Genomic DNA, 22,203 nt, shown 5'->3' on the forward strand with positions numbered 1-22,203 from the left:
GAACACCTTATAAAGCCAAGTGCCTGAAATGCTTTTGTAACGACAACGTTTATATCAAACGTAATACTTACCTAAATCAACAACCGATTAAACTCTTGCTAATTTCACGTTATTAATTCTATGTTCAAACTCAATGATGTTGATTTTGTGCGTAATGGACATTACAGTAGGTACACTTGTTCAGATTTAGATCTAATTTATTCTCATGACACCATCGAGATCGACTGCGTTTGAGTAAGTCATCTTGAAGATGTGACTAATGGTAGACATTTCACGGTAAGTACAACTTAAGGCTCCACGATCCCTCACGTAGCGCCTATACTAAATACATGGAGTTATTTTTTTCGGAATTTTTCTACAAAATCAACTTTGAAGCAATGCTTGACTTTTGGTTGGTTAGTAGGCACCTAAACGGAGGTCGATGACATATTATTTAAAAAAAAAAGTATAATAATTAATTTGTAATTAAATAAAAACGCGAAATCATTTTTTTCGGATTTTTTTGTCCTGGAACGTTTTTTCGCGGTAAGTAAACACTCATTTGATAGATAATTAAAATACGGAGGTCGATGACATTTTCTTTTTTCGTTTACTGTCGTAGTTTTTTTGTTATTTATAAAAAATAAATCCGAAAATAGGCAACCAAAAGTACTTGAGACGACGCGGCCCTTGCCGCTCGAACATAGTTTATGGCTAGTGAGAGCGACTTACGCAGGTCCTTATAACGCACTAATACTTTTATGACCGAGGGTTCGGTCAGTCCATTGCTTTGGGCCGTCATTTATGACAGGGGGTCTTCAACGCATTTGTGCTCTGCAATTTTTGCGATATTATAAAAACAGGTCGCACTGATCAGGATTTTCATTGATTTCCTCCCTGAGGCTGGATTTTCCCAGTCTCTTGCTGCGTATATGTGTTGTCATTATCGTATCTTCTTTAGCGACAAAAGGGGTGACCAATAAAAGAAGCTGATGTAAATATGTATCGTGGTGCACTGCAATCACACAACCGACAGCCGCTAAAATATTGTCATCCATTGATACTATGATGAAAACAATTTACAAAACCACGAGAACAACCAACAACCACCACCAGTCAGCACAGAACTAGTGAGTTGATCTGGAGTTGAACCTGGAGAAAATCTCCGCAGTTTTTTCCTTGAGGAAAATCCTCTCCGTGTGTGGGCTAGGATTTGGTAAAGGAAATCCTCAAGGAAAACCACGAGGCTTTTTCTTGGCGAAATCCCGCTCGTGAATGGCTTAAGAGCTGAAAATATAGAAATGATTTTAAATGAAGTTGGGGAAAGTGTACAGCACCCAACAAAGAGGAATAAAGCTTTAGTTCCACAACAGCAATTTCTGATAGCCCTACATTGGTTAGATAATGGAGGGCAATATCGTGCAGTAGGAAATATGTATGGAATATTTTTTGAGATTAATTTCTCTCAATAAAGACACTTGCATCAATTTTAGATGCCATTTTGCGAATGATGATGGAAAGCGACAAAAAATAAATGTTATTCATAAACAGTTTGTTTTACTGACATTTGTGACATTTGTAAAAAATTCTACAATTGACAAAATTGACAAATATTTTTATGAAACGTATATTTGTCAAATTTGTCAATTGTGCAATTATAATTGTCATTTGTTAAATTGTAAATTGTAATTTTTATGAAACAGGCCCCAGATCAACACACTAGTTCTGCGCTGACTGGTGGTGGTTGTTGGTTTTGTAAATTGTTTTCATCGTGGTATCAATGGATGATAAATTTCAGCGGCTTTCGGTTGTGTGATTGCAGTGCACCACGATACATATTTACATCAGCTTCTTTTATTGGTCACCCCTTTTGTCGCTAAAGAAGATACGATAATGACAACACATATAAGCAGCAAGAGACTGGGAAAATCCAGCCTCAGGGAGGAAATTTTGTTTGGGATTTTTGTGTCTTTCCCACCCACGCGGCCTCAAGCACGCCGCCACACACGTTGAGGAATTCCTCAAGGCTTGGACCGTTCAGGTCGAACCTTGAGGAAATCTCACTCGTATATGGCTACCTTAATCGAAACCCAATTTACACACAAACTCGTCAAATAAACTACTGTAGTTTCAATTTGGTTGTAGGTCGTAAAATTTTATGGTACTTTAAGTTAAAGATCTGCGGGGCTTATAAATCCTAGTTTACCACTAGCAGGTAATATTTTAAGCAGGGTTGTATTGTACATTTGGTATATTTGCATTGTACGGCAAACGCCACGCGCCGCTTCCCAACCTTTTCAAACCCAACCATTGTGCCCGTTAATCGCTCATAATATCCAATAAAATTTTACGACCTACAACCAAATTGAAACTACAGTACTATATTTTGATAAAAATACGTTGTCTAACGTCATCAACTGTACATTTTTTAGAAAGTTTCTGCAATAATTTCACGTTTATTTGTCAAATTCCTGTAAAATGATTCCGACAGTAAGGATGTCCATTCTTATTCTCCTCCACATACGTATAGTGACCTAGTTCTGGATGGGTTGATTTTAACTTAACACATGTGAAAAAATGTAGTCTTCATTTGCCCGTTTCCTAAATTACAATGACGTGTCACAATACTTGATACTTTGATTTTCTTCATCTAATTTGCCTTCAAAATTCAAATTCTTTTTTTAACGTTGTAGAAAAAATAGTGTTTCAGTGTTTGTATTTCATGCGAAAGGTGATTATTTTGTCGGCGCATTCGAATGAGTTTGAAGTGTCAACCTGACCGGTCTCGACCAAAAACTCATTCTCATGCGCCAACAAAAAAACAATCATTTTGCGCACTTAATACAAAAATAACTTTTTTTTTTTGGGTACTAAAATCGTTTGGGAAGTACTAGGGTACTAAATGACACCGAAAAGTACTAGATTTAGTACCAAAGTACTAAAAACAACATCTCTCTCAGTTATAAAGTGATACAGCTTGACCAGAATAGCTTGGCGTCTGAGATGCGCACAAGAGGAAACGAGCGAGTCTCTGTAAGACAAGGATATGGCTATGGTTGTAGGTACGGTACACTCAATGAAGCAAATCTGCTCAAAACAGCCCGGACATGCTGTTCACTTGAAGCTTGAAGCGCTTATTTTCGCCCGTTTGTTCACGATCTAAACACTTCCAGACCCAACAGACAAGTGCGCTCCGCTAGTGGGAGGGATTTCAGTCCACTGCGTCACTGGCCAAGCTGTTCTGGTCAACCTATACTTTCCTAACTGAGTGAGCTCTGAGCTTCCACCAGTGACGTAAGCAATCGCCGCAACCACCGCGCTCTCCCTTTCCCCATGTGCTGCGTTGTACAAGTCAAGCAGACCTATATAGTTTAGGTGCCTTGCTTGTGAGTAGTTTATGTCAAGTTAAATGGCAGCTGTCAAATTTACTCACTAGTGAATAGGTACTTTATCTCACTTGTGATTAAAATTTGACTTTTGTCACCGAAAACAATGGTCTAAGGTAGCTCAAAAACTCTATAGTCCATTCATTTTAAATCTTGGGTAAAATTGTAAACTCAAAACGCCGTAAATTACGAAAGCGGCAAGTTTTCATTGTGTGGGTACTGTAAAGTAGTAATCCCTCTGTTCACATAAAATTGGTACCACGTCGTACTTTCACCATCTTATCGACGAGCAAAAGAAAGAGACCTTAAAGTATCCGCAAATAAAAAAAAAATTAAAACACATTTTGCGATCAGTGACCAAAAAAATGTTAAGAGATTGTTGATTTTGTATTGGGAAATTTTGTATTTGAGAAATAAGATTACTAAATAAAGAAATAAGAGTAATTAATAAAGTATCCATTACATGTATACTTTAAAGTAAATTAATAAATAAAATAATAAAATCCTTACATAAACAAATAGAAAATTAATCGTCATCTGAATCAAATTCACTAGATGATTCACCAGTATTGGCAACAAATATTCCAGCACATTAAGAATAATTTGTTCAGACTCATAAGTCAAATGACCCAAACCACCTGACATATTGAGTAAAATTAACGTACTGAATTCACTTTACACAACACAAGTTATTTCTTGAACGGTACAACTAAGACTATAATTGTTTAGTGGCTTACGGCCGGCCGGTCCTGTATTTTTAAAATTCTGGAAAACCCCATTATTATGTACTTTCTGTCTACGCTTGGGATGTCTTATTATTACCTGCACCCGTCGTATAGATAAGGTAAGCAGAACATATTTATAGTACCTAAAAACAGATGTTTTACTGACGAATGCAAATGTATGTTAAATAATGAGCCACCCAGAACACTCGATACATATTTGTCTCAAGAAAATCCGCGGATAAATTTAACTACAAGAACGCAATGCCCTCAGAAATTTAATGTTTGGGATGGTATTTTTAATAATCAAATTATTGGGCGATTTTAGTAGTAAACACAAACATATTTCGACATTTTGATAAATGTGAATAAAAATGTTTCTAATAACTTGACCATTTAACAAATGTTAAATTTAATCAATTTCATAATGAAGTAGGTACCTGAAATCACGCAAAAACTATTTTTCATGTTAAATTCCTATGGTCAGGTTTGGTAGTTGACACTCGGTATTGAACACAGTTTTAGATTCACTGAGTTTCGGACAAGTGTCAAAGCAGGCAAGTTTTATTACTAAACCCAAGATTTAAAATGAATGGACTATACCTGTAAGATAAAAATCTTTAATTGCTCATGTAATATACTACATGACAAAGAGAGGTAAACACCCAGTACTTATAGTTTTATTTCAATAAATTTTTGCGGGCAAATGTGTTTTGGGTCCGATAAGAAATGATTAAATTTGCAGCCCTATCTACTGCTTGTCAAATCTTAGATGGCCGCTAAAGATGCGCAGAAGAGAGAGTGCGATGCAAGATGTGAAACCGAGATGCGACAAGGTGAAGCGGTAAAGTGGGGTATAATTCTGAAAAGTACACTCAGATACAGAAATCGACTTGTTCTAACTCCGCGTTGTCGACGAGATTTTAATCCTGTAGCTGTAATCTACTGACGTATTGCGAGTCTTCAACGTATTTGTGATCTGCAATTTTTATTACCTAAATAATAATAAATAGGTACCTTTCCCACTAAATTTCCGACGGCATTGTAATTTTTACATTTCTCCTTTTTAGAAAATGACACCCATAAAGTTGCTCTTATTGTTAACACACGTTGTACATTTTGATAATTATGTCTCCTTAAATTTCAAAATGATAAAGCACTTTTATTGAAGTACTTGTTCTTGCTATTTTGTCGGTGGACGAGTCGATTGAACCGTTCGCTTAAATTACAATTACAAAGGGATGTTCGTTATTCGCAGCGCTTCAGCCACTTTTACATAATGCCGTAAGCAATTTCCCAGAATTCGAATACGGTAAGATGAGGCACAAAGAATTATTCATTATCTTAATAAACTGTTATGTATTACGAAATCAAAGACATTATTCCATATACCTAATTCATAATGTCATATTAATCGTTTAAATTTAAAATATTAATATAGCTATTTGTGCAATAAGTTAGGAAATGTAATTTTTTTCCGTATTAGGCATGGGATTTTTGATCGAGACGTTAGTCGAGATCAAAAACATGCCGTGTAGAGTGCCAACACTTTAAGGAGAACACACCAATAAAGATGCGCGGCAGACGTAACTACGTTGGTCGAGTCCATTTTTCAATTTCTAGGGGGGGAAGGTAGAACCGCTTACCGGCCATGCGGCGTCAGAGGCGTACGTTCATGTTCATTCGTGATCTGCTTTGCCAGTGTTCGTTTCGTTGTTTCGTGATTTCAGGGTTGTTTTGCATTAAAATCAGTTCTTTTCAGAACTAAATAATTTTTACTGTTCGTTGAAACATGACATTAAAGCGGTATCACAATCATTCAAATAAAAACGTATGCCCCCATTTCTGAAGGCAAGTGATACGCCACTGGACAAAACTTCACGGACAGATTTGGATGACTCAACGTGTTCTCCTTAAAGTGTGCGGACTCTACGGAAAAAATGGATTTCCTACGTATTGCACACATGATTTTTTCTACTGGAGTTTGGAAAATACATAAAATTTGGATATTTTTAATGTTCTATTAATTCTTTCTAAATTAAAAATCAAAATTGTTCTGCTTTCGTTACCATAGAGAAACAATTTAGTAATGAAAAATTGTGAAGGCGTTTAAGCTTTTCTCTCAATTAAATACCACTTTTTACGTTACGTATCCCAGGAAACGACCAAAATTGAACTTTTAGTGTTGAAATATTATTTCCGCCCTTAGTAGGAAATTTTTCACTTTTCCTAACTCAAATTAGTATTACAATGTTAAAGTTTTCCAAACTCCAGTAGAAAAACATAATTACATAACATTTTTGTTTTATATTTAATACAAAAATTTCCGGTAATATTGCGGAATCTGGAAAAGTGCCTCGAATGGTTGCAGCGTTTCCACGTTGAATGGCAAGGGAAATCCTCTCGAAAAGGAATTTCTTTGATTTTGAATCGCCTGATTCCGCGATAAATATGTTTCACTGTGCTTTTAAAAGCCATAGTTTGGAGTGTACCAGTGTTTCCACTGCTGTGACGCTCGAACAAGTGAGGTCCCCACTCCTACCATTACCATTGCGCATCCGAATCTCAGCGGCCATCTAACATTTGACGAGCAGTATGCAGTATTTTGCCTTTTGTCCTGCTGGGTATTGCAACTGTAGGGAAATTTTGTCTACATTGAAAAATTTGAATTTCAAATTTTAGAAAACTTGTTGAAAAGTGTTTTTGTAAGGCGAGACATGCCGCGAGTGCGTAGACTTGGTCACATTCCTCAGCTTAGTGACTTTGAAAGAGGGCGGATTGTAGGCTTATGAGAAGCAGGTTTGTCAGTTAGAGAAATTGCCAGAAGAATTGGCAGATTTGTACCCACCATTTTAAGATGTTATCAGGCATGGACTCAAGAAGGCCGTGAACAAAGGACTAGGGGCACCGGACGTCGTAGAGTGACAACAGAACTTGATTCTCTGATCTTGATCAATAAAGAGGTGTTTACCTTTCTTTGTCACGTAGTATAATATACTTCCTTACTTTACAGTCACTCTGTAGCAACCGAGAGTACATAACCATTGTTAGACGTGAATAAAACAACACTTTTAACTTACTGAAATATATTATAATACAGCACAGCAATCATGTCACATTTCAATAACTTCATATTTTGCACATGTACATAATTATTAAAAACTAAAGTATACACAAATTATCAATAAAAGCTTTGAATAACTCGGTCCTGATTTTTCTAGTAAAAAAGTTTGTCTCCGTGTAATCTATATATTTAAAAAATACTTTGGATAACTTTTTAACCTATTAACCACAAGACCGTAATTCTTTCACAATTCATGGCGAAATCTACTTCTTTGCAGTCGTGTCAGTTATATGATCTGGTTTTAAACCAGCTACAAATCTTTCCCACATTTTTGAATACAACAATTCCAAACCTTGTGCATAGTGCTTACAGTCAAATAGGGGAGATGTAGTGCGAGCTGCCCACACCTTGTGTCTCATTGCTTTCAAACTGTAAAAAAAAACACCAAATAATAGTATGTACCTCAAAATTTGTACACTAATATAGGTACTATAGTCTTTGCCAAAACCAAATAACCACCAACACTGCATTCTACCAAGAAAATCAACCGGCAACGTTGTGTACTTTGATTTGATTGGTCTAGCATTTTAGTAATATCAAAATTGCCGTTATACATATTAGTGTAATTTTGTTTTCACCAACTTAATTCAACAGGTGGTGGTTATTTGGGTTTTGCACGGCCTATACGTACTCTCCAAAGCGAATTTTTTTAATAAACAATTTTCAGTGTCAAAATTAAATAAAAAAAAAACACCCTACCACCCTAAAATGTGCACATATGGACCAGCGTGTTATACTTTTCTAGTAATCATTTTTTCAATTTGAGGAACCACTGTTTGAGGTTCACCGAAATTCTAAAATTATAAAGGCGGCAGCTAAGGCACTTTCCTTTACAAACCTGTATTAGGTTGGTATTAATAATTACGTGTTTATAGACACGAACAGTGGCTCTCAAACAGTGGAAATAGAGTTTAGTTTAGCGTAATAAAAAAAGCAAATTGAAAAAAATGTCACTAAGAAATTTTTTTCATTTAACCTAGCTGTGCATCTCAAAGTTTGTTACCTTAAACACCAAACACCCTGTACATATAATCTGTCTCAATTTCCACCACCTGTTGAATTATGTTGGTAAAATAAAAATATTTCTAAATTGGAGATTGTTATAACCAGAGTTGGCAATATAATTATTTTATAAACATAATTCGAAAACAACGTAATTTACTTGACGCTAAAATGACAAAAGCTCTAGTAAAATGTTTCCAAGAGATAAAAAGGTTGGCACCGTTCTTTTCTTTTATTTTAAAATCTTGAGTTGTAAAAACGACAGAGAGAATGACAACCTCACAAATACAATCAGACACATTTTGACATTTTTTACCAAACAGTGTTGCCGGTTGTACTTCTAAGGTAGAATGGAGTGTTGGTGGAAATTTACAATTGAGACAGACTTTATAATGTATTCATTTTCCAAACTCATGAGGGTTGGACATGATTTTTTGACACATTTCACACAGTATAGTAAATTTGACAATATAAACTGTCATCAACTGTCAGATATCAAGTAAAAATTTTCTTCAACACGATGTCGAAAGTTGTGTCTCAAGATACCAAGTGCAGTATCTTGAAATGCTATGAAAACATGAAGCGAGATAGGCCTGATTTGAGTTATGATCATCTGGTAACAAAGCTAACACCTAACAGATATTTTGAACGTAAACGTAACTAATCCTTAATAGTCTTGAGAAATAAATTAGTAATTTCGATCTGTAGGTTAGACGTCTAATTAACGATGTTAAAACAGAAAAACCAGGAAACCTGCAAGAAAGGATAATGCCGAAAGTTAAGTTTAGTTTAAAATAATCAAAGAGAAGTAAGACTTTACGATTGTAATTTACAATTTTTATATAATTAAATACATACATGGTTCTTCAGAAAATAAAAACATTTTATTTCATCAAGTTTGAATCTATTTTGTTTGTCGTTTGTGCTTTCACACTGACATTTTTACTCCCAAATGACATTTTATACTGTTTATACAGAGTGAATACTCTAACAAAGTTATGGCCAACCCTCATGCATTTAGAAAATGAATACATAATATCAAATGAATTAATTGATTAATTGATCATGCTTCGATAAAAACTGCTTAGAATTCTACACAGATAAATTTGTACAACGACCTTAGAACTACTGCAAAATGAGTTTGTCTTTTTTTTACTTTCGTCCATTTATTAATTTTGTAAAAAAGTGAAACAGGAGTCTTAAAAATATGAAATAATATAGACTATTTCCTTCGAAAAATTTAAGCCAATCAAAAAGCTGTAATACACTCCCCACAATTATTATAGCATAACATATTGAGTGATTCAAGCTTCCTAAAAGGTAACCACTCGTGTCACTTTGATATAATTAATACTGTCAAAGTGACACTCGTTGTTACCTAGGAGAGCTTTCGTGTTAAAAATCGATCTTTTCAGAGCTCTTGTGGAATTACAACCGATAATTTGCACTAGAGCAAAACTGTTGTCAATAAATCCCTTAGATATACTCCGTCCAGCTAGAGATTGGGAGATTTTAAATTGTATTAAATTAACCCAACACTACAAAATGCATTAGAATACATTAATTAGAGAATAATTTCAGGGGAAAAATGTTACCGGTTGAAGGATATACAGTCGCGGACAAAAAACAGTAGGACAAGTCTTATTAAGAAATTTAGCTAAAATTGAGTTGAGTAAACCGGGCTTAAACAGAAGACTTACCTTAGCGAAAAAACATTGTCCTACTTTTTTCTGTCCGCGACTGTATTTCAAATTTTACTTGCGCTAGATAATTTTCTCTACGTAGAATTTAGTGATTTTTATGTCAACCAATCTCTCGCTGGACAAACTTTACCAACTCAGTGCAAATATCATGACCGTCAATGACCTCATAAAAATTGACAGAAAAACCAATTTTTAAACACAGAATTACGTTTATTTGTATTTACGATGTAAATTTTTCTCAGTAAATAGTCTGGCAAAATATCCTCTCGTGCATGTCAAATTGTCTCATAATTTCCTCTCGTGCGCTTCGCTCACTCGAGAAAATTAAATTATCGACAATTTGGCATGCACTCGGGATATTACTAGTGACAATTTGTACGTTATTATCATGTTAGAAACAAATTGTCAACATATCGAAATAATCACTTTATCAACTCAATTGTTTGCACAGGTAAAATACAGTGAAAGAAGCATGTGAGATACTCACTATTCTTTATCGGTTCCTAACTTAATGGCTATTTCTTGATATTCTTGTCGTGAACGTGCAATAAGTTCAGGACATCCAAGAGTTGCCAATTGACTGGCGGCTACACGTGATGCCAAGGTTTCACCAGGAAGTGTTACAACAGGAGTACCTGTCCACAAAACATCCATGCTGGTTGTATGACCATTACATAATGGTGTATCAAGGCACACATCGGCCAGCTGTCCTCGTCTGACATGCTCTTCTTTAGCAGCAACATTGCTAAATAATATTCTACCCGGTGGAAGACCAAGTTGTTGAGCCGTCGCTTGTAAGTTTGGTTCTCCAACCGCAGGAAATCTTAATAACCACAAAACTGAGTTAGGCACAGCTTTCAATATGTTCACCCACATATGCAACGTCATGGGGTCAATTTTATATAACTGATTAAAGTTGCAATACACAACAGCATCATCTGGAAGACCATATTGCTGTCTGGTTGTGATAACAATATTTTGGGGTACTTCTTCGCCAGTAGCAGCTTTATTATTAGTTTGCGTTGTAGCTAAACCGTTTTGAACCACCACACCATTAAGAGAAGTTTGTACTTGCCCTGAGGCAATCATGTTTTCAATTGGAGTTGTAGTAGGAAGTTCAGCTACCTTTAAACTTATTTCAACAAACTTAGCAGCCTTCACTACTTCTTTAATTTCTTTCACTTCAGTACTTTCAACAAGAGGTGATAAATCTGTTGCATTAATAATCGCGACATTATCTGCCAAATTCGCACCGGTGCTGTTATTTCTGTCACTAACGATTAATCTTTCTTTAAGATGTGGAAACATTTGCTTATGGTCACCAACAAAATATGTGCAAGGCATGTAAGCTAGTTTTTCACTATACTGACTAGCTACTTCTATGGGTGATGTAACAGCATCTGTTATTAAATAATCCATAAAACTTGCCCCACTTGTCCCAGGATAACCTAACCACATTACTTGAATTGGTGCTGGCTTTAAAGCGAAAATTTCATTTCTCGCACCTTTGGTATAACCGTTCATATTAACTAAAATATGTATGCCATCTGCATAAATTCTGTCGGCAGCTTTACCGTTGCACGGAATCTGTGAAAGATCAATAAAATGTTCGGTTTCTCGTGAAATTTTACTTCTAAATGTTGTGCCATCATCTTGACTTAAAGCGTAACAAAATACTTCCACGCGGTTGCGATCGTGCAGACCTGGTACAGACTGCATTAAATGAGATGTCGGATGGTTTCCAAAATCGCTGCTGACGTAACCAATTCTCAAACGACCTTTTAGTTCTTGGCTAAATTTATAGGGGTGCTTATGAAGAACATGAATTTTTTCTAAACACAAATTTGCATGACGGGCTGCTATTGCTTTACGAAATTCATGTGATAATGGGTATAGCATAGAATGATGAGGATGAACAGATGGAAGTCTGTTTTTTTCCAACTGATCTGCTACAATATTAACCAACTTTTTCATACGAGTGTCATAGTCTGTCCAATCACATACTATTTGTAGACAATGTGCTAAATTGCAATATGCATCGGGAAAGTCAGGTTTTAATTTTAGAGCTGTTCTGTAAGACTGTATAGCTTCTGGAATGTTTCCCGAGTCTTTATGAATACTGGCTAAATTGCTGTGAGCATCAGCAAAGGCAGGATTGATCTGTATAGCTCTTGTATAACATTGTAAAGCTCCTGATACATCTTGCATTTCTTTCAAAGTATTACCCATATTAGAGTAAGCGTCCGCAAATGTCGGTTGGATACGTATAGCTTCTTTATAATGCATGAGAGCTTCATTCAATTTACCCTGTTGTTGTAACACTGAAGCAAGATTACTATGTGCTGCAGCAAATTCGGGAAAAACTTCTAGTGCCTTGAGATAAAGTCGTGTTGCTTCTTCGATGTATCCTTGTTCTCTTTTTATGTTTGCCAAATTATTAAGTGAATCTGCATGTGATGGACACAGTCGCAGTGCCGTATTATAACATTCTTCTGCTTCCGCAACTTGACCTTTTTCCTTAAGAGCGTTAGCCAAATTGCAATAGGCATCGGGAAAATTGGGCTGCAACTCAATGGCCCTCCTATACGTATCGATTGCCAAATCGATAAGACCCTGTTCGTAATATACGCAAGCCAAATTGCCGTGTACAACGGCATTGTTTGGGGAAAGATTTAATGCTCTTAAATATGCCGCTACCGCCCTGAAAAAATAATAAACAATGCAAAAAAAAATTAGATAATAAAGCTGAAAATTAAATAATTAATGAAATAATTTATAGTTTGAATACTATAAATTGATCAGTTTTCAGAGTGGAACAGTTCAAACTAGATTATGTTTGGTTATCATATTAACCGATCGGATTCGTTGTGTTGGAACATTTACATTAGCCGGAATGAATTTATGCAAGAAGTTTTTCATTATAAAAATCTTTTATCAATAGAACAATTAAAATTTTGTAGTATGTATTACAATGAATAATGAAAATAAATTTATCCGACAAATATTTTGAGTACTACCCCAGGTAATTTTTTTCTCCGAGACCGCCGTGATTGACAGGTACAATATCACAATAAATTTCTTTAAGTAGGGTCCTTGTTCGGGTGACATTATATTATCACTAGTGTTAAAAAGTGACATTATATTATCACTAGTGTTAAAAAGTGACATTATTTTATCACTAGTGTTAAAAAGTGACATTAGAGATATTAGTAGTATTATCCCGGAAAATTATTTAAACAGGATTTTAATCAGAATGTGTGCTTTTCGTAACTAAATTAGAAAAAATCTTGTATGAAACTCGTAGCAAAATGGCTATTTTTTCGCACACGACATGTTGGACCACTCGTTGACACTCGTGGTCCAATTGTCATGTCTAGTGCAAAAAAGACGCTCATTTTGCAACTCGTTGCGTAAATAGCTATAGCGCCACCCACAATACAGGGTGATTCATCTTTTACCGCCGGTGGCAAAATGACCTTTATGAGCAGATATTCAGTTTTTTTTTTTTTTATTTCATGTTTAAATTTTTGCATCAGAATATGGCTAATGGCGTATAAAATCAATATCTGCAATCCGAAAAATGTTTTTCGTGTTTGTTTCCTGAGATACATAACCGGGAAAGTGGTATACATATAACTAAATATATAAACTTTCCCGGTTATACCGGGTGTTCCAACGGTTTGGCAAAGTAGATTTACTAAGTTAATATAAGTTCTTTGAAAAATGTTATTATTTCATGTTATACATAAAGTCCATGTAATACCCCAAGTCAGTAAAATATCCTTTTCTAACATAAAAATTTTGGATAAAACGGACAGCTACAGCAAAAAACGTATCTCTGTTGATTAATTAAATCCTGTTGTTTTATAGAATATCATGCATAACATAATTTCATGCACATGAATTTTATAATTAAAAATATAAGCTTTCATTTTACTGACTTGGGGTATTACATGGACTATACAAGTTATGAGCACGGTTTAAAAATATTTTAGATTATACAGGGTGTTTGGTGTATCGGTGGCAACACAAACTTATATTTTTTTTAAATGGAACACCCAGTATTTTTTTGCGTTTTGGGAAAGCTCTCGTCAAAACAAAGAGGAAGATACCACATTTGAATAATGTTAGTAAACTATTCGCTCTTTTAGTCTTTTGTGTCCGGACAAACCAAACTTTGAAAATTTGTAAAAAATATAACAAATGATAATTATTTAGATTAGGTTTTTTAGAACATTGTAAATATCGTCAATTTTATTGCCTTGTTGAAAAACATTAAGCTTTTTACTTAATTACGTAGAGGGCGCTTCAAACGCAAACTCTTTAGTCATTTTTTTTTAAATGGAACACCCTGCATTTCGATATACCGTTGGATAGCTCTTTCAATGAGCATTCAAAAGATATAGCGCTACTCATATGAAAATAACTATGATAGTTTTTGGATCAAATCGATTTTAATGGAAAAATCGCTTTTTTTGTTCGACACTGTCAGAATTTGAGAAATTTCTCCTGTGTGAACGGATTTTGATGAATGTGACAACTTGTCAAAACAAAACGTTAAGCTAATTTTAAAGATTTTAAGCGATTTTGAGCCTTTAAGTGTCTCGTCGAACAAAAAAACCTTGTATTCAACTTGTTCTTGTGTAAATTGGACTTTTTTTTTGCACTCGTGGGCCTTTAAAACGCTCGTTTCACTCGCGTTTTAAGCTTGCTCACTCATGCAAAAAAAAAGCCCAATTTACACACGAACTCGCTAAATAAATAACTATTACTGGCTTGTGGTTTTGTAAATCTTTATGAATAAAGTTGATAAATGTGGCAATAAAGATCCCCTAATAGATCTTATTGTTAAAATATTGGGACATTATGTCGTAAATCATGAAGCAAATACAAATTTGAATATCAAAATGCGTTTATTTCAATAATACCATATGCTAAAATTAATTTAACATGGTAAAATTGTGTGAAAATACCTGAATGTGTATATGCCACAAGGTTGAATAAAGTAAACAACTAATAATTGAGAAAATGGCAAAATTTGACCTAATTAACTTTTAAATTTCATTTTTTGATATTATGTGCCTTATGAAAAAATTTGTTTAACAGTCTAGGACTGGTTTTAAACTGTGAAACAAATAAATTAATAAATTAGGTCTGCAAAATATGAAAACGAAATCATAATTTTTAAGGTCAATTTTGCCACCGGCGGTGAAAGATGAATCACACTGTACCGGGTGTTCCATCACTTGTGTCAAGTAGGAAAATGACTTTAAAACTAAATTATATTTATATGAAGGTATTATAGATGCATAAATACTGTTCACCACCACAAAAATTTGGTATTACTTTTTTGTTAAAACTAATTATAGTTTGGGAACGAGAAATTGGAACTTTAGCTTCTTCACTTCCAATAGGTTTAGGGTAGGTTGTAAAGATTATAATAATGGAGATTTACGACAATGAACACTTCATTCCAGGAGGCACAAACAATCTGCATTTTGCCGATATTCGGCTTCCCATTTTAATAACTACCTAGTTATACTACACTAGCACGTCGGCAGGCAAAAACTGACCACTGTCATAAATCTTCCATATTATAATCTTTACAACCTACCCTAAACCCATTGCAAGTGAAGAAGCTAAATTTCTCGTTCCCAAACTATACGTATACCTATACTTGGGCCAACCAACAGATATAGTAATAAAAAAAGGGGGATGTGGCCTAGTTGCGTAGAACGATATACGCCGAAGCCTGTTTCACAATGATACAGGTTCTTTCTAAAGCTTGTTTGACACGATGCTAAATTTTGTAGAAAATTTGTTAGCAAATGAGAGAGACCCTCGATCAGGACCAATGAACGATCAGGATCATAGTCTGTCTTTGTCAGATCCTGATCGTTCATTGGTCCTCTCTCATTTTCTAACAAATTTTCTACAAAATTTAGCATCGTGTCATACAGCCTTAACAAATAGAGAACCAAAAGTCTTGAAAAAAAACTATTTTGTAATACAAATCGAAAAATGCCAAGGAAAACAAACAAACATAAACACGTGGTCAAACTCCCGAAGCGAGGTTAAAACGAATGAGATGCTGGATGTCGTCAAGTTATTTTTGTGGATGTATATCAGGCTTTCGAAAATCTGCGCACGTTTTGAATAAGCCAATTGGAAGCTGCTATTTAAAATACGCGGGCACTAGGGGGCGGTTTTATTACTATATCTGTTGGTTGGCCCAAGTAAAGTGTAAATAAACCTTTAGGAATCGTAACCCCACTTCCGATTCTTGTCATTTTGACAATCAATTTAAACTGTTTGAGGCTCAGATATTCCAAAAATCCGACATGAATAAGCAAAATTAGAGCAATCGTACATAGATAACCTGAGGTAAACGTTCTGTGTAGTAGAAATGACAAAATAATTTTGAATTTTGAAAATTACCACCCAAAAAAATAACGTTCATAATCAAGACGGTAATCATGATGACAATAAAGTACGGATTACAAATTTGTTTTTTTTTTTGAATTGACAGACAATGACGGCCAAAATTTTTTGGCCGGCATAGTACAGCAGGCAAAAAACCATCACCTTAAAAATTAAATTTTGTTCGATGCAGTTCAAATTTAGTACATATACGTTATGAAAAAATGATAGAGAAATAAAATCCGTGATTAGAATTTAATTAAAATGTTTTGATGTAAAGATATTTGGTTAATTTAATTTGGGCCCTTCTACTTTATGAAAATTTATAGCAGACGAAGTTAAGTTTGTGATTATTACTCTTGTCCGCAATTTATGGTACGAAGACCATTCAAGAGGGTTCCAGCGGTACCTGCCCGTGTTACGGCATCAGACAAAGTGCCATAAATTTTCATAAAATAGAACGGCCCAAATTAATTTAACCAAATATCTTTGCATTAAAACATTTTAATTAAATTCTAATCACGGATTTTATTTCTCTATCATTTTTTCGTAGATACTAAATTTGAACTGTATCGAACAAAATTTAATTTTTAAAGTGATGGTTTTTTGCCTGCTGTATCTAGGTATGTAATTAATTTTAACAAAAAAGTAATACCCAATTTTTGTGGCGGTGAATAGTATATGCATCTATAATGCCTTCATATAAATATAATTTGGTTTTAAAGTCATTTTCGTACTTGACACAAGTGATGGGATACCCGGTATAGTGTTAAACTTTCAATGTTGGCCAACTAAATAGTTAATAAAGATGAAAAGACTTAACGTTATCATTTACACTTTAGCGATCGAAAAAACGTTAATAAAATGCAATCCATACTGACGATAGTGTTTATTACATAGTTTTTGTTTTGCTTTGACCGAAAAAATTCTAAATCTAAAGTGGCTACGAAAATTGGAGTCACTTTTCTTCACATTGCCAAGAGATGTCGCTGTTTTTACAAAAAAATGAAAGGATCAAACAAATATATTAAATTAAAAATGGCAACATCGAATTAAATATTTCGTGCAATTGTCACTATTTTTAACAATTGTCAGAGAATAAATATAACATGGTATTATCATGATAAAGAAGGTGACTCTGGTTGAACAGCAGCTGTAAAAGTGCAGGATCATTGGCGTACAACATATCCTAATCGGCTACAACCAACATTTTGTTACATTTTTTTAAAGCATAGTCACATAAAAAAAAACATGTTGCCAGCAATTCCATTAAATTTTTTCTTGTACTTCCATCTTTTGGGCAACTGTGGAAAAGTAAATCGAATTTTCGTGGCCACTCTGTACATGTTGGATATTACTAGCGACGAGAAGGAATATTTTCTAATTTAACAGAGTAATTAATGTCTGTACGAAATTAGTTAAAGAAATTTTAAAGAAAACAAACGTTTTTTTGTAATAATTTCATTTTTTATACAAAGTACCTGCTTGCTGATTTTCTCTTTTATTCATTTTTCCAATTGTCAGCTAAAAACACATCAAAATACTTATGCAATTTTTTTATACATGAAAAAGAGAGGAATATAAAGGACAAGACAGATCTAAGGATTTTTCAAGAGTGTCCGTAATACTATTTATAATTGAAACATTCAGCTTCATTATCTTTTATTAAGGATTAAAAAAAACTATTCTTCATTCTTTTACTTTGTGAAATTGTAAATATTTTAAGAAACTGCTTCCTTCAAATATTTTTGACCTTTGATTTTTGGAATCTATCCAAACAGAATTAAGCGTTGCTGTTATAATTTTGATTAACTTCAAATCATATCGATAAAAAATATAAAGGAAATAAATTATATATACCCGTTTAGAAGCTTCTACTTGTATAAACAATAAAGAACTTCAACAAATTAAATTTTTATAACTCAAACATTTAACGATTAGCGATTGAGTTATGAAATAGTAAAGATCAAATTGTCACATCAACCATATATACTTGATGGACGAAACGCAACAGGTAAACAGTATTTAACGTTATACGTGTTTGCAAGATTGGAACTGATAGGTTAATATTACGGCACCTTTTGATTTGACCTTTAACCCAGGCAAGACAACCATTGGACGATTCTGAACAAGTCTCCGGTAGCGGTTTGAATTCCGGAATATCGATGACGGTGTACACGACCACGCACTGAAGCTCCATAGCACACACATTGCCGCTGGTTCTGTAACTATTTCATTCGCGATCCGACCGCGACGAATACGTCGCACTTACCGGATTTCACCGCTTTGTAGTTTATTTCCAATGAGTTTCCAAATCAGTTAATGGACGGCAAAAATGAGCTTAAAAATTCTGGCCATAAAATATGCAACTCATTTGGCAAATATATTCGAGTAGATTTTCAGAATGAATATAAAAGAAGTGCGAGTTATAAAGTTAGGCTATTTTTATTGTCGTTTCGTATACATCTGATGAAAAGCCATAAATTTAATACAGTATGCACTATGAAGAAATGTTACTTGAATTGTAAACAAGACTTTGGGGAATTCATAGTCTGGAAAAAGTTTCACAATGCCCATTAACTCACTAAAAATTAATGATTTCATTTGAGTTTATTTGTCAATAAAAGACAAGAGAAGAAAGTGGGAGGCACTAAGCTATTCTATAGGCACTAAAGCAGTGAGTGTTTGCAACTGAAACCGATTTTCGGCCCAGGAAAACTCTGGGACAAGTACGGCGGTTGCTACGCGACTCGGAGGCTGCGCTATTCGGATGGAGTTTATATTACAATTAAATTTCTGAAGGTATGGACATTTCTGGGCAGATATTCACCTCATGTATTTCTACGTTGAGGAACATGAATCAAAACAAAATATTAAGTTATTTAAAAACCCAAGTAAAAATACGGCTTACCTCACGAGTCAACTTCAAAATACACATTATTGATTTTATATTATTGCAGCAGGTTATGCATACATAACGTATATGAGTTTCTATCTCTAATTCTGAAAACATTCATGACTATACAAGGGAACTACAGTGTGGAATATGGAATAAATTCAGTAATTTCAATGTGGTTATTTAAAATCGAGGGTTTACTTTAATAGACCAGACAATTTAGAAGATTTACCCCCGAGAATTCGCGCTGAAATGGAACAAATCGGCCCTGACATTATTGAGCGCGGTGTACAGTGTGAGTGCCAAATTTTATGGGGGATGCAATTTCAACATTTGCGTTACATTTTATTGTTACCCTTAGATGTTTGTTTTTGTTTGAGGTCAATTTTTACATTAAAAATTAAATTAAATTTTTGAAGTAGGTAAAATTTGTCATTCTCTCAAAAAAAAAAAAAAATGCTATGTAAGGTACCAATTTTTTTTCATTCATCGTTTAGGCAGTAGGAAGGTCTATCAGAAAGAGCAAAAAAAAGTGGGGGTTGTCATTTAAAAAAGATTGGTGATAACGTCATAGCTCAAAAATGGATGACGTCATGAACAAGTGGAGCAACTTAGAATAAGCATAATAAAAAACAGAAATTGACCTGTTTCAGCGTTTTCGACAAATGTGATTAGTTTTGAAATTACTGAATTTATTCTATAAGTAATTTCCACACTGTATATGTAAAATCTATTGACAGAATATTATAGATTGCTGGAAATTACTGGTAATATTTTGTAATAATTATGTATTCTATTCTGTTCGTCCGCGACCTCATTTTATTAAACATTTGTGACCACTTGCGTTTTACTAAAATCCTATTTTACTTATAGTTTTCAAATAGTGAATAATTTAAAATGTTATTATTAGATGACTCTTTCCCTTTATTTGGATTATTGCCATAACTCAACTGATTAATATAATTTGACCTACATGTGGATATTTAATACGGATACTGTGTTATTTATAAACTATAAATGATGTTCACATACAGGTGTCTTAAAATTTGCGAATTTCGAATTCATAGCGTGATAGGGAAGGACCCAGTGGAGCTCGAAAAATACTTTGAAAAAAAAATTCGCTCTTCCTGAAGAAGATATAAGCACTTTAATTTTGTCCAATACATAGCAGCGTTCATATCCACAGTGACAAAATACTATTCTAGCTACGTTGCCTTTCCATTTTTTTAAGAAAAATGACAAACATTTTAGATTTTTGAAGTGAAAACTTCTTTAGGCGCACCACATACATTTTATTCCCGGGCAGTGAATTAGTTTCATGCAACACGGTAAAATCGTTCGCAGCACAAGCAATTTTTAATTTTCATTGTACGTTGTGTTGTGACCTGACTGTATATCATATTTTATAAAACGTACGCCAATGCGAAGTAACGTCTAGGAAATATGCTTTAGAACAAGGAAACCGCATTGGTGTACGTTTTATAAAATATGATATACCGGGTGTATTTTTAAAATATGCCTAAATTTTACCTACGAGGTTATGGGACAACATAGAAGACTAAAAGCAGTTTAAAAAAATTTTTCCTCAAAAATTAAATGTCAATTTATTTTTTGACAGAATTTTTTAAATATTTTCTACATGAGGCCAGTAGCTCGCGGTTAAAGTTTGGCCGGACGTTTATCTAACACCCTGTATACAGGTGTCCCAAAAATGGCGTACTAACGGTGCACTACGGTGTAGAAGAGATTACCGTAAACGTCAGAAAAATGTTAAAAAAAATTCTATTGGACTTATTGAGTGCTATAAAGCAAACAAGTGCGACAAAATGGCTTATAAAACGAGTATAATACAATATTTTTTCTATTTTGCCCCTTAAATTTAAAAAAAGTTCAAAACATAATGTTAGGAAAATTATATTTGGCAAATGTAAGGGTTGGTAACGCTGGTAAATAGACGAACGATTGTAAGTTTTGAATTGAAAGTGTCATGAAGTGCAGCGATCACGTAGCAACAACTCACTATCAGTCACTGCCAACATTAAAAATTGAAGTAAATGTTCCTGAAACGCGTATCGAAAAGACTTCCTTTTCGAAACCCGTTTGAGTGTTTGACTGTTTTATATGTGCAAAATAGAAAAAATTGTTTTACGTTATTATTTTCCACAATCATCTACACCATAAATAACAATAAACACTGAACTTTTCAGCCTGTATTTGAAGAAAACGCACTTCAAAGAGTGCACCTTTAGACCAATGTATCTTTGTGGAGGGGAGTCCCGATTTTTTTTTATTTCCATATTTGGACTGCTGAAGTGATCCCCTACAACGCTCTGAATTTGGAATTCGCGATTTCGAGACACCCTGTATATGTAGTCCATATACAGGCTGTTATGTATAGTACCTCTGCAACGATAATACTAATACTATACATATTAGGCATTCACGATCTTTTTGGGACCGAGTTGGCTATGATTTTTTCTTTTCATGTTGGACTAACTGAGTCAGTAATGCAATGGATGCAATTTTTTTCTGTCAGTGTCTGTTCGACATTTTCTTGCCACCGCATTGCCAGATTTATTATTTTAATATTCGTAAGAAACTATACAGGGTGTCTCAGCTAAGATTTTCCAGTCTAATAACTCGGTTATTTTCCAAAGGATTTTTGTGAAATTTAAAATGCAGATATTTTATACGGTGAAGAATAAAATCCCATTAATGCAATTACCCAAGTCTTAAAAACGTAATTTTTACATGCCTTTTTAAAATGTTGAATCACTTAAGATTTAAACTGCTCAAATACCTTCAAATTTTACATTAAATTTTTAACAACAAAATCTAATCTTTTCGTTGAATCAGACGAGTGATTTATTTAATCGTTTGTGTAGACCCCTATTTTTTAATGTTTAACAATCTAATAATAATCGCGCCTAATTTTCAATAAAGAAAACATGTGTTAATATTACATTTTTTA

General features: G+C 34.1%; 1 protein-coding gene and 1 long non-coding RNA gene across 3 annotated transcripts in view; one reads left to right on the forward strand and one right to left on the reverse strand.

Annotated features, from left to right (window-relative positions):
- The window catches only part of LOC138141338 (uncharacterized), a 111,015-nt gene that overhangs the window by 42,342 nt on the left and 46,470 nt on the right, over nucleotides 1-22,203 (forward strand). The window lies entirely within an intron of this gene.
- sxc (O-linked N-acetylglucosamine (GlcNAc) transferase sxc) overlaps nucleotides 7,157-22,203 on the reverse strand; it is a 37,730-nt gene continuing 22,683 nt past the window's right edge. For both annotated transcript variants that reach the window (XM_069062031.1, XM_069062030.1), the window contains 2 exons: nucleotides 10,404-12,617; nucleotides 7,157-7,580 (listed from right to left, as the gene is read on the reverse strand). In XM_069062031.1, the coding sequence (XP_068918132.1) occupies nucleotides 7,415-7,580; nucleotides 10,404-12,617 (2,380 nt within the window). In that variant the 3' untranslated portion in view covers nucleotides 7,157-7,414. The remainder of the gene's footprint in view (nucleotides 7,581-10,403; nucleotides 12,618-22,203) is intronic.

This window comes from Tenebrio molitor, chromosome 1 (genome assembly GCF_963966145.1).
Source record: "Tenebrio molitor chromosome 1, icTenMoli1.1, whole genome shotgun sequence".
Classification (NCBI taxonomy): domain Eukaryota; kingdom Metazoa; phylum Arthropoda; class Insecta; order Coleoptera; family Tenebrionidae; genus Tenebrio; species Tenebrio molitor.